This window comes from Bactrocera oleae, chromosome 6 (assembly GCF_042242935.1).
Source record: "Bactrocera oleae isolate idBacOlea1 chromosome 6, idBacOlea1, whole genome shotgun sequence".
NCBI classification, from domain to species: Eukaryota; Metazoa; Arthropoda; class Insecta; order Diptera; family Tephritidae; genus Bactrocera; species Bactrocera oleae.
The window spans coordinates 40,270,211-40,284,527 of NC_091540.1; the positions used below are offsets into that span (position 1 = coordinate 40,270,211).

The 14,317-nt window shown below is 38.7% G+C and overlaps 1 protein-coding gene across 1 annotated transcript in view; it reads right to left on the reverse strand.

Moving 5' to 3' along the window:
- Positions 1 to 1,018: 1,018 nt before the first annotated feature.
- The window catches only part of ImpE1 (Ecdysone-inducible gene E1), a 49,281-nt gene continuing 35,982 nt past the window's right edge, over positions 1,019 to 14,317 (reverse strand). The window contains exons 5-8 of the mRNA XM_014233872.3: positions 3,343 to 7,869; positions 3,085 to 3,281; positions 2,471 to 3,002; positions 1,019 to 2,405 (exon numbers count right to left, since the gene is read on the reverse strand). Of these exons, the coding sequence (XP_014089347.2) occupies positions 2,335 to 2,405; positions 2,471 to 3,002; positions 3,085 to 3,281; positions 3,343 to 7,869 (5,327 nt within the window). The 3' untranslated portion in view covers positions 1,019 to 2,334. The remainder of the gene's footprint in view (positions 2,406 to 2,470; positions 3,003 to 3,084; positions 3,282 to 3,342; positions 7,870 to 14,317) is intronic.

The window sequence follows — 14,317 nt, forward strand, 5'->3', positions numbered from 1 at the left end:
ACAAATAAGCAAAAATTCATGGCGCATATGCATGTTACCTTAAAGGAAGTAATATGCTTAAAATGCAAATTCATGAGATCAAAATATTTGTATATCAGTAATTAGGCTTATCCAGCTATTTAAAAATTAATAAATCGTCGATTGCTTCGTTAGAATACGAAGACTACATTTGATGGCTCTTCCTGAAGTTCAATCAAACCAATAAGTTTTGTGAAATCGGCATTGTTTTTCTTTGTCCACTGGATATATGGTTCGAAAGTTTTCACTGCATCTTCATGTTCAGTTTTTGGGCTTACATTTTCAATTTCGTCAAACAAAACGTAAAGAAACATTAACATAGTAACTGTTTCTTTTGAATGTTTCCCCCGCCCCTTTTCTACATAAGCCTTCTTCAAGTTGTTCGTTAAACCGAGTGCTGATATGGTAAATCCACGTTGTTCGATATTTAAGGTACTCAATGTAAAAAAGTTGCTTGTTCTCTATTTAGGGGTTTCGTTAAAACGAATATTGGTTATTTTGGAATTCAACTGTACCTAAAACTGGCAACAATCATGTATATTTCTTATTATATTCAATAACTGTATAATAAGTGGTTCAAGTATTCATCAAAACTTAGCACTCCTTATAGTCCTCACATGTTTCAATTATGTAACAAGAGTTATCGTAATTGGTCTATACCTTCTCAACATAACACTTAACAAAAACTTTCTTTCTGGTTGACCTATTGTAAAGTTATTTGATCTCAAAATGAAAAATCCACTAGTTCTCTTAGTCGCTAGAAACCGTAAAGAACTTTGTATATAATATTTAAGCTATCAAATAAAATTAAACGATTATGTCGACCGGTGATGGAGATATTTCAATAAAAATATTTCTGACCTAAATTATTTCATCTGATTCTGTTTACAGACCCAAGTAACGAAAATAGAATTTATTTGAGCAAATGTATAATAATGTTTAGCAAAACATACCCTTTCCCTCTTCAATGCAAAAAAATTTAAAATAATAAAACGAAGTATTTAAACTTTTTGAAGTTTTCACTTTTATTTAATTTTAATTATTAATAAATGCAATTCGTATTTATTATCTAACTTTCCATGTAACACTTTCAATTTTAAATACATACCTACATAAATTTATTTCACCAGTTTTCGCCGCTGCTTGGCAACTGGCCTGGAAGATTACTCAGTTTACTAAATGCACGTTTTCAAAATTTAAATACATACTTTTTTTTGTGTTCTTAGACGTACCTATTACATGTATGTATATGTTTTACATACACATATGCATGTACATATGTATATATGTATTATTTGTGTGTGTCTGTATATATAATATATTGTCAGCACTTTGCCTAGCGGCTTTTACAGTTTTTAGTAGTTTAATATATTTTACTTACATGTGTATTTACAAATTAAGATTTATATATTAGTAGGGATTCGTTTTTTTTCAAAATCTGCCGTACTTTGAATAAAAAAACGCATATAACACGTTAGAAAAGAATCGATAGCATTGTATTACTAAAAGCATTTCATTAACCGTTGTTTTGTTTGTGGTAGTTTTAGATGACGGCAACTCCTATTATATAAAAAAGGTAATTGATACAAATACAATGTAGATAAGAGTTTGCTTTAATTGGCGATAAGTTACTTTAGTTCGTCTGATTTTTAAGATTTTTTAATACAATTTCTTTTTACGTTATTAACATTAAGGAAAATATTTTAAATTGCTTATAATTGTTGTTATTTTCGAACTGCTCGGTCATCATTTAACCTAATTCTACATACTAAAATTTATGCAGAAAATGAAATACATTTAATTAGAGATGAGAATAAATAGTTGTAAATAAATAAAAGTGTCATGAATGGTTAATTTCTGTGGTAGTATTTGGGTGTGAGAGCAATTGCCAACATCACTGGGTCAAAGAATTTGTACGCATGCGCATAAACATTACATGCCTTTTATATAAACAAAATTTTGCTCGCTAAAGTGCAAATCTATGGCTTGTTACTTCATAATCGTTGTTCCTCGCCAGCAAGGCGGCAATTGCTTCGAAGTATTTAGTTGTAATGATAAGACATAGTTTTATGTATAGAATAAATAAACTTAATAACTAATTTTAGCCGCATGGAATATCGAAAACGCGTTTAATATGAATGTACGCGCAAGTGGTTACAACGGCGGTAAAGTTTGTTGCAAAGATCCATGCTGCTCAGCACTAACATTGGAAAGAGTTGTCGCTCAAAACCTTGTCACATTGCCCCCCATACTATTTCAGCTTTCGAATCATACAACGAGCTGGGGTAGCAGGGGCATATCTGAGATGGCGCTAGTCTACCACAATGGCATTGGGCGATGTTTGGCAAGATAGTTAGGAAAACTGCTGCTATTTGGCGCCGGACATCCTATAAAGCGCACACAAATATTTTAATATTTTCCATTAACTTATAAAACTAAAAAAAAAACTTACTACAAACAGAACAGGTCTGCTCATCAGTGCCGTCACCACAACCATCACGACCCGAGCAAACGATTGCTGTTGAGCGACAGCGACCATTACTACAACGATGCGGGCAATAGGCGTCCTCGTTCTCCAGCAGGCCTCCGGCATTCAACAAACGCAGGAAGAAAGTCGGCATGGAACGCGAGCCACATAAGTGAGGTGGCTCATCACTGCCATCCCGACAGGAGATAATCGCATTACAGTACTCATATTCGGGCAGACATTCGCCACTCTTGCAACGGAAGGTATGTGGCGGGCATGCGCCCGCTTTCACAGCATTACAACCGAACTCGTCCTCACCATGCGGGCACTGCTTGCGTCCATCGCATCTCGCGGCACGCGAAATACAACGCCCACTACGCTCACATTGGAACGCCTCTTGCGGGCAAGTTTGATTTAAACGCGCGTTGACTGTGCACTCCTCATCCGAGTCGTCATTGCAGTCAGGACGACCGTCGCACACAAAGAACCAGGAGATACAAACGCCGCTGGAACGGCACTGCGTAATTGAGAAGAAAAACAGTATTTGACATTATTAGATTGTTTACTCTTAAAAGTTTGATATTTCCAATTTGAGTTACCTGGAAAGTTCCTGGAGCGCAACCTGTACGCTGGGAACTGCATTGCGATTCCGCTGCTGTGTTGGACAATGCGCAATCACATACGCCACGCGTGTTACAAATCGTATTAGGATCGGCCAGTTGACATTGTCTGTCATTCATGCAAGTTAGACCGAGTGAAACGGCTTCTGTACCCAATTCAACACGCTTACGAATTTCTGTGCAAAGAGAACTATTCGGATTAAATTCCAAAGCGAAATATCACTTCTCCTCACTCACCTGTATTTGGTTTGACGCTCAAGATATTCTCTGTGCCTGGTAGTTCTTTTACTGGATCGGGTGTTGCCTCGCTCTCTGACGATACTTCTGTCATAAGTGGTTTCAGTGTTGTGACTATTGGCGCCGCTGGTTCCATTAACGTTACACGGCTAGCCAAGCCCAACATAGTCTGTGTGGTAATTTCAACGATATCACCAGGTGTTGCGGTTGCTTCCTCATTGAGGATTTCTTGTACTCCGTCGCCTGATGCTTCTTCCTCCACGTTGTATACCGCATTCGAGGCAGTGGTAGTCTCCAATATTAAACTGTCCGATTGTAACTCTTGCGTATGAATATCGTCAATAGAAGTTAAATCAAAAGGCATCTCTTCGGGAGATAATGTGTGGTCAGTTTCCTCAAGATTTTCTACTTTGGTGCTGCCTTCAGCATTCAGCTCAGTTGAATGTGTATCATGTTCTGATTGTTGTGGCACTTCAATATCATTACTTGCCTGCACGCTCAAGTCTTGTGCTTCAGGGTAAAAGGTTAATTTGTCGTCATGCGTCTCTGTAGTTTCGATCTGTGGCGGCATAGCCAGTTTTTCTTCAACAATATTCGTGTCAGCTGCAATTACGTCGGATGCATGCACAGTGTCGTCCGGCTGTGCGTTGACATATTCCTTTTCATTACCGTGAGAATCTTCTTGTGACATAACACCTTCTTCCTCTGTGACGGCTTCTAATGGTGTCGCTGTAGTTACATCTTCGGACATAAGATCGCTTAGTATATCAGCAATCGATTCGTGTTCCTCAAATGATTCATTATAAATGTCAGTGTGTGTCACCGATTGTGGAAGCGACTCATCGTGATCATTAAAGTCGATGAAATTCGTCTCGGTCTGGTCATCAATGTGAGCCAGCAGTTCGTCGGTGTGCTTGTTTTGTGCATTATTAAGCATTTCGAAACTTTCAACGGGCGCATAGTCTATCTCGGGTAACAAGGTCGCGGTATTTTTTTCTAAATTTTCATTAAGCGCTAATTCTAAAGAGGTTTCTGAGAGATTTGCCGTTTCTTCATTGGAACCAATAGAATTGTCTGCTTCTATGGGGTCGATATGTTCTAAGGAGGTTTGGCTGGGTGGTTCCAGTGGAATATTTTCCTCAACATTTGTAATTTGTTCAAATTTGCTTGGATCTTTAACAGCCTTGTTAACGTCAACAGTGCTTTGCACTGCCATTACAGTATCATCTGGCGTAGTTTGCTCAGCTTGTTGTGCTTGATCAACCACATCTCCATTTTCTACAACTCTTAAAGGTTCGTGTTCATTATCAGATACTAAACCAGCCTCAGTGATCGGTGCGTTTTCTGACAATGTATTCTTCAAGTCCTGCTCAGTTGGCTTCATCTCATCACCGTTATTCATTCCTAACTCATTTCCATTTCCCAAAACCATTATGTTTTCTTTGTTATCTTCAGCGGACGTGATAATCTCATTATGTTCTTCAGCTTCAACGCCATTTTCTTGGATCAGCGGCAGTTGGGTCGTCGCTACAACTTCGTCAACAATTGCAAGTTCTTCAATATGTTTATCTATTTGGTCATTAGCACCAGCTTCATTTTCTTTTTGAGCAATTGTCATTTCAGCGGCATTCGGCACACTTAAAATGTCTACAGTGTCCGGGGTTAGCTTGTTGTCTTGATGATCTTGCGTAGGTCCCGCAACTTGATGAACTAATTCACTAGCAGTTCCATTATTGTCTAGTGAAGTAATTTCATCAGTTATGGCTCCAGTAGATTCAAAAGCAGCTTCATCAGCTTTATGCTGTTCGTCTTGGGCTGCAAAATTACCTTCCTGATGCTTGTTGGTTTGCTCGTCTAAATTTTCTTCTACAACAAAATCGTGCGTTGCCAGTTGTGGTTCGTTTACAATTTCCTCATCGTTGCTTGGTTCAGCTTGTAAATCGTCAGGTTGAAAAATGTTCTCCGCCTGTATTTCTGGCGCAATTCGTTCCGTTATTGCTGCTGATACTTTCTCCGGCTCATCAACATTAGTGGTAATCTGCGCATTGTCATTATGTTCTTGTTCTGCTAGTGTAGGCTCGGAGTCTACATTACTTTCTTTTAAGTCATTATTAGCAGTAAAACTTTCATTTTCCACATTTTTGATTGCCTCTGCTTCTATTGCCGAAGTATTGTCATCTGCACGTGGCGGCTGTAGCTGTGCAAGTTGTGCTTCACTTTCAATTTCATGTGCTTCGACAACTTTGTTTTCTTCCAAATGCTGTTGACTGAATTCCTCCGCTTCTTTCTGCTTTTCATGCTCAGCAAGCGATGGCGCTTGAGGCTGCAATTCGAATTCCGATGTCATGGATGAAATAACTGGCGCATTCTCAGATTGTTGAGCCCAATTAGGAGAGTCAGTTGCGGCGAATTCTTCTTCTGCAGTGCTTGCTTCAGTATTTTCACTATTGAATTCATCTTGTGCTGTCTCATAATCAAATTTCATCGTATCATCGGCAATATCATGCTCGTCTTCATGCTCCACATCTTCGTACATCTCCATTTCGGGGTGAAAGTCAACATATTGCTGTTCCGACGACATTGAATTTGGCGAATCGGTGGCGTCATGAGGCAACAATGTGGCCGCTGACATCTCAACAGCATAATATTGATTTTGTTCGCTGTGCGGTTGTGTCCCAACGGAAGATGAACTTTCCTCTTCGACTTGCGGTACTGGATTTGACTCCATATTTGGTTTTTCGTTTGCGGGTTGCTCATATTGATTGCCAGCTTCATTAGTTGCTTTATTATGTTGAAGGTTTTGCGATTCTTCTTCAACTATGTGCTCCGTTTCTATTAAATTTGGCGCCTCAATATTGTGATGCTCTTGTGAAATGTTTTCTGGCATTTCTTCGGCAATATGCTCCGTTTCAGCAACAACAGGTGAGCCATTATTTTCAAGTTCCTGAGAAAGATTTTCAGTCACATCATCGGCAACATTAGATGCTTCAATGTTTTGAGGGTTCTGTGGAATATTTTCAGGCACTTCCTCGGCAGCGTGCCCCATTACATCTAACTGCGTTGCTCCCACTGTAGTTTGTTCAATTTCATAGTCTTGCGCTACAGGTATTTTATCAAAGCTTGGTTGCTCCGTCTTTATATTCTGTCCCGATTCACCATTGCGCTCTTCTTGTGTAGGAGTTGTGTGTTGCTCTGCAACATACTCATGTTCCTCGAACAACTGTGGTGCTTCGTTATTTGGTATTTTGTCCTCGATAATTTTATCAGCATCACCTTCCTCTTGCTCTTCAACAATATGTACCGTTCCTATGTGTTGTTGGCCTCCCACCGGTTCTTTTTCCAATTCATGTTCGTTTAAAGCCTGCGCAGCGATATCCACATTGTCGAAGGATGTTTCGGCAACATATGGTTCTTCAACAACATTACTATCATCAGAAGCATTTTCGACTGGATTTGCTTGTTGTTCGATATTTGAGTTTTCTTTAATTGTCTCTTCTGCTACTGAATCTGCTGGTCTGTGATCTTCTAGTGCGTAAACAGGTTTTTCCTGTTTTTCTAAGGTTGAAACTTCTTCAATTGGCTCATTTTCTACATGGTTCGATTCCTTATGATCTTCATGTTCTATGTGATCTTGTTCTTCAACGGACTGTACCACTTTAACTGGGGTTTCTTCTTCTGACACATACTCTTTATGGTCTTCTGCTACATGATCCAGCAGCTCTTGCTCCGCGACGTGTGCCGCTTCATCTATTGGCTCTGTTTCTACAAAATCTGCTTCTATATGGGATTCCGTTACATGATCCAGTTGCTCTTGTTGTATGACCTGTGAAGTCTCCTTAAATGGTTCTTCAACAGCTTGCTCATGATCGTCTACCACACGATCTGGTTGTTCGTCTCCTTCCACATGTTCTTCTTCTACAATATGCACATCATTCATCGGGAAATGTGCTCCTTGCTCATCCTCTAATTGTTGCTGTTGTTCGTTAGCATCAACTTGTTGCAGCTGCTGTTGTTGATTTTCTACATCGTCACCATCATACTCATCATCGATCTTATAGGGATAATCATCTACTACCGGAGTGGTTTCTTGTGGCAATATTTCATCAGCTGCTATTGCATGTGATTGCTCCTCAACTGCGGCAGGTGTTAATAACTGTTGTGCTGTAGTTGTTGGCAAATCCATATCAGCGTCAGAATTAGCTGGAGATTCGACAATGTCATCGAAAGTCGATTGTTCCTCAACACTGTCGTACCGCACTGGTTCAGCCGCTGGGGCCGCTGTTGTTGTGGTAACTGGTGCAGCTGTGGTTGTGGTAGTAGTCGTGGTGGTAGTTGGTGATGGCACAGGTGCTGCTGCTTCGGTTGACACTACAACCATACCCTCCACACAAAATCCACCTACAAGCTTGGCAGGTGAAGTGCACTGGCAACGACCGAACAGATTTGGTATGAGAAAATCACAATGGGAACGTGAGTCAAACATCTGACAGTGGGCATGGCTATAACATACGGAACCAGGCAGAGCCGCTGGAAGTAAAACAAAGTAAAAATAGATATTATTGTATTTTATTAAAAAATTAATTTGGTTAAGCATATGAGCATAAATAGTGTTTAATTTGATCTGTAGTCTGCCGATTCCACTTTACCAAGTTCCAGAACGTGTATTTTAGGGGTAAATGTTCTCTACAACGTTACTTCATTCGCACTTTAATAAAACATTATTCCTTTTGGTCTGTTCACTTTTCACACTACCCTAAGATAGTTTGTGATAGGCTCTGTATTGCTGCTATTCCAAGTACCAAGGCGTTCCTATAATGTTTTTTGTAATATTAGTGGACAACTTGCTTACTTTCGAATGAAAGTCCTGTTACATGTTATGTACAACTTGCTCTCAGGTGTAAGAAAATAAACAATCAAACAAATTTCTTCTTTCGGACAAAATCACTATCAACCGAAGTCTACCGGAACGACTTCACTCTGCACTGGTAATTGATTCAAAAAAAATCTCTACTTTGCGAATCAGAACCAACGAACTTAATCATATTACATTGAAAAAGAAACACGACGGTCTCATGATCATACCAAATATCGATTGATGGACTTCTTCAAACATTCTATCTGTGGTATTTCTAAATGCTGTGGTACTCTATAAAATTATACCTGCTGGTAGCCAATATGGCTAGAGAGTTAGATATCTACTTTTTTATCGTATCGTTATTGCGTATTGCGAGGGTAAAGATTAGGGAAATGCGAAATTAGCTTATGTGTTTCTTCTCTTTTATTGTTGCAAAAGAATTTGAAATCTACAAAGGCGTTTTGCACCTGCATGGAAAATATGTTTACTAACACAGAATTGCATTACACATATACATAGATATTATTGGTATTTGTGGTTGGATTGTGGTTGCTTTTGGATGCTGCGTGAATGCAACAATGAGGCATCTCGGAATGCTGCATAGCAGCACACCGTAACAATAATACAAAACGCAAAGAAAAAACAACCAGAGCCATATGTGGCAATTCGCCATATATACTAGCGTAAGCATATAGGCATTTACATTTATATATATGTGTGTACGTCATTGTGGTGACCCACTTTGCGTCCGTACAGCTAACCGCTCCAACAGCTCCGACAGTCAACCGAAACAACCTGTTTTCCACGGCAGCTCAAGTGCAGCGTTCAATAAATCTCCTCTTGTTGCTTTATTCTATGCTTCAATCGGTTTTTTAAGTTTCATTGCTAATTTTTATTAATATTATTATTGTTGTGGTTAATGTTATTGGTTCATTGTGGCAAGTTCAATTGCGGCGAGACAGCGACAACCGCGGGCAGCTGCAACAACAGCAACAATCACAGCTAAGACGGCGACAAAAGCAATTCAAGAGCAAAGCCGGAGACTAGGGCAAATTGACTGTTTGGCTGGCAGTTCGCGGTTGAGTAGCGAATGGTGAATGGTAAATGGCAAATGCTGATGTGCTGAAGTGCTCGTCGCACTTTAGTTTCAGTTGCTTTATTTTGCTGTTGTTATTTTTGTGACTATATTGTTGCTTAGTCGCCAATATGTTGCCGTTTACGTCAACGAACCTTACAGCGTCAACGACGAGTCAGCAGCTAAACGAAGCCACGACGCAGACGTGCATCATTGGCACGTCCCAGCCGTTGGCTGTGTGTCTGATCACTTGTTTTTCGTATGAAGCATCGATTGGTGTATGGCAGATTATCGATGTCTTTAGCGCCATTTCGTATTGGCAAACTTTTCAACATTAACTATGACTTAATGGGGATGGAGGAAAAAAGTGGTTGCTTTTATTCTTGTTTTTCTAGAGATTAAAAAAATATCAAGTTGGTCTTACTGGGAAAATATGAGCAACTTCACCGTTTTTAGTTGATATTAGAAGTAATCAAGAGAATTTGAATTTTCAGCTAGCTTAGTTACTAGTTAACTTAGTTAGCTTCGGTGGCATCGAAACAATAATACCCTACACAAATAAAAAATGTCCCTACAAGAACTTGACCTTGATCGTTCAGTTTGTATGGCAGCCATATGCTATAGTAGTCCGATTGAAAATTTTTGGTTTTCAGAGCTTGTAATGCTGATTTAGACAATAATTTATGCCACATTTGGTGAAGATATTTTGAAGGAGTTCAAAATGTCTGGAAAAACTTCCGGCTTAACCTAGTGCTGGCATGTCAGCTGGCGCTATTTTTAACAATGCTCAAATATTTATTAACCCCTTGATCTAAAGTATGTAAAACAAAACTTGATAGCATTGAAGAAATCTACTTATTTGTATATATATTATATTCCGTTTGCTCGAATTCAACTCGCTAGTTTTGTAGTTGCTTACAATTTTAAAATATTTTAAAAGATAATAGCGCTTAGAAAGAATTGAAGACGTCTACTTTTAAGTGAGCACATTGAAAATTCTTTCCATCAATAGGGGCGTGTATGCAGCTCTCTATGTTCAGTAGTATGTAATTAGTACGGGAAATGATAGCACTGTAATCGCTGTCAGCTGCAATCTTCGCCATTTTTATTGTGTCAAAAAATGGAACACAAATATTCTCTACCCGACACTGTCTTGCCAGTTAATCTCACAAGTTATGGATAAATTACCCACACATATGTTTGCACCTCCAGTTGCACACTCACACAACTAGCTTTAATTATATACTCAAAGCAAATGCAATACTGATTACCATTGCCATTACGGCTTTTATTGCGTTCGCGATTATGCTTGTGATTGCGGGAAATGCATGAAAGTATGTTGCAACAATTTTCATTGCTACTTTTGTACAAATGCGCGAGTGTGCACAGTGCAGCAGTCAATCAAGTGACCGTCGAATATGGAGGTGAGCATTTATCTGGGGACAGATTAAATAGCCATGTAGGGAAAAGTTGAGATGAATGTTGGAAAAGGATTACGCTAGCTAAGATATAGGTTATAGGTATTTGTGCGTTATACAGGCTTAAGCAATTCTTTTGGAATCCTAGTCATCCTAAGTCTTACCTTTAGCGATGCTGGAATGTGGGATTTATGCCTAAAATAATTAAATGTAAACGGACTAGACATCGTCATGCCCAACATATGTTCCGCTTGCAAATAGTCCCCGCATGGTACTAACGACCACTTTGCATTTCCTCTAACCCACTGACGAAGATGACTTCGAGGAAAATTAATCATGCTTTTCTTAGAACACCACCACACAGTTGGCATCGTTCCAATCGCACAAGCATCAATTCAGCTTTTCACCCAGAGGTTGCTTAGCTGCCTATATAACCGCTTAAAAGCTCACACGTACCGCAATGAACGTATACAATTGAACATAACTGCGCTGCTGCACGCACTCACGCACGCGCTACTTTTGACACAGATTCAATTTCGTTTTCCGGTCGCGTGCGCATGCGAGATCAATGCTAACCGCTTTGTGGCTTAAGAAAGGCAAGAGATCAAAGAAAAAGCATAATACCACAAAGCAAAACCACATTAGGCGGCCGGAAGAGACAAGCGGTAAGTAATTCACACGCAATGCCGATGAGCAACAGCACACAGCTGATCGACAAACGCAGATGTGGCTGAATGAGGACAGTGTTGATAACAACAGTAAATGCCGACGGCACCAACTGGCGAAGAAAAAAAAGGCAACACGCACGGCAGTAGCAGTCATGTGACTGACTGTTATTGCAGATCGACAACAATTCACAAAAGTATCTATGCATTTTCGGCGGGTAGATGTGGCAGTGGCAAGTGGCATAGCATACATTTCCTAACTTGGCGTAGCGTCGCCGGGCATGATGCACACGAGCATAGCAATAAATGCAACAACTTGTTGCCGCATGTGCGTGCAGCAATGCGGTCTTTGAAACGACAATGTGTTGCATGTTCGCGCATCGGTTTTCAATGCCGCATTTACCGGCAGCAATGACACTCAATTGCCGGGTATTAGTTCGATACAATTGGGTTTGCCGTCAAGTATGCTATTAAATACAACTGCACGTGTTCATATGGGTGTGTGTGTGTCGGTACACCTTTGGTTGAGCGTTGCCATTTCTGTGCGTCTTCGTTGAGCAATTTACACACTTTACAGTTGGAAGTCATTCCATGTGCAAATATGTCACGAGGTATACATACATTCATGTGAACATATGCACATGATGGAAAAAATCCAGGTGAACTGGTTCAAGTTCACTTTGCTGCCTATTTGTTACATTCTTGTAGTTTAGAGTGGATATAAGTAAGTATCTATGTGTACTACATATACATACTTACGTATTATTACTTGGTTTCTATGCTAAGTTTTCATGTAATGACATACGAATAAAAATCATTAGTTTATTATTTATTTTTGTTTTAAAAATATTGATAATCGATTAATCGGCTGTGAGAATCGATTGAAAATATCATCAATTAGCAAACCGTTACATTTAAGCTCCAATAGTTTGAAAAATACATTTTTTAACATAGCTATATTTCTCACTTTTCTGTAATAAATTGAGTCAACTTCAAGGGGCTAATGGGTCTCATTTGGTTAGAATTGTTTCCCGTTTAATTTTTGAATTTACTGAAATTATGAGAACTTGTGTCAGATCATTAAATAAAATAACTTCGAGATACTCGCTAACTTGGCAATGAAGACCATTACGGCTCACAATTTGAAGAAAGTGTAGCTAGAAATCTAATAATTAAACATAATAACAATATAAGAATCCACATATAAAAATAAATATATCTCTGGTTAATTACAACATTTATAATTCAAGGACGAATACCGTTTTAAATGATCACCGATTTGATAAATTCGTCTCCACCTTCAATAACAAATGTGAGCTTAAAAATTTAAACATAAATAAAAGTGAAAGATACCAACAATTGTCCAATCGTTCGGTTTCAAAAATGTCTATTGCTTGTCGGTACACAGTTAATTTTTTAAATTTTCTTGCAACATTTTTATACCTCGAACCAAGAAGGACACGTCGGACATCCTATAAAATATGTATAAACATAAATATCGGCTGAGTCAATCTACCATCTCCGTCTGTATACACGCGAATTGGTCCCTTAGTTTTTGAGATGCCAATCTGAAATTTTTCAAAGTTCGTTTCGCTCCAAGAAGCTGCTCATTTGTCGGAATCGCCGATATCAGATTACTATAGCATATAGCTGTCATATAAACTGAACGATCGGAATCAATTGCTTGTATAGAAAGCTTTTTTATTTGATGGAATATCTACACGAAATTCGGCATAGGTTATTATGCTGTACGCTGTAATCTTCGGAGTAATTGTTCAGATCGAGTTACTATTGCATATAGCTGCCATACAGACAGACTAATTGTTGCGGTGCAAGTTACATTTTCTCTCTTTTTTTTAAATATTTTTAAGAAATTTTTTCAAAAACTTTACTATTTCATATTTTTTCCGAAGTGATTCATTGCAAAATGAGAAATACTATGAATTGTATGTATTTTATATTTCATTCAAATACAAATCAAATGAATAAATCAGTCAGTAGTCACATCAGTCACAAAGTTAATTAGTGGGAATTAAAACCTCAAAAGCGGCAACAGCGATTGTTACCTCGTGTGTAGCAACAGCAGCATCAGCGACAGCATCACAATAACGGTTGAAAATTAAGAGAAAATGCAAAAACTGTAATTGCCACAAATAGAAAGTGGAAGTTGTTACCATTTGAGCCGTTGACTGTCATCCGATTACTGCAACAATTGGCGTAGAAGAAATTACATGCTAAATTGAGATTGGAAAAGCAGGTACACGGAAAGCACACATGAGATTCACATACATTCATATGAACTAACATACATAAATGTGATATATACATACATACATATGTATTTATATAAAATAAATACTATAAGATTCGCATTAGCAGACAGCGCGTTAATGGCGTTAAATGGCATTTAACGGAAACATACTTTTTTGTGGAAGCCTACATTCATATATTATATTTTTAGGAGTGGCACGTAGGCATAAGCATACTTACATTGGTATGTGGAAGCGAATGTGATAATTTACATTTGACTATTGCTTCTCATTGCAACAACAGGCAATCTATGGAGCCTGTGTGCATGTGCAACCAGCAGCCAAATGACCAATATTAGAATGGTAGAATGTGCATATTTACAAATATATTTGCGATTGCTGCTAAGTAATAACCACAGCTGGCGCCAGCTCGTACCAGGTTCAATAATTTTGCTTGCACTGCAACTTACAGGCTACACTGTTATTTTAAGTACATGCGATTCCTGGAACAGAGCCAGCAATTGCTGTGCCGATTTTTTCATATCGACATCCTATGCTGAGTCTTACATTGCGCATTTACTATTCTTACTGCCAATACATAACTATATGCTGTTGCAGTTGTATTTAACTTTGCTTCTTGGAGTTATGCATTTCTCTTTTTTAATTTAATAAAAACTTTCTCCACTTTGCAAGTGACAGCACTGCCGCTCAGG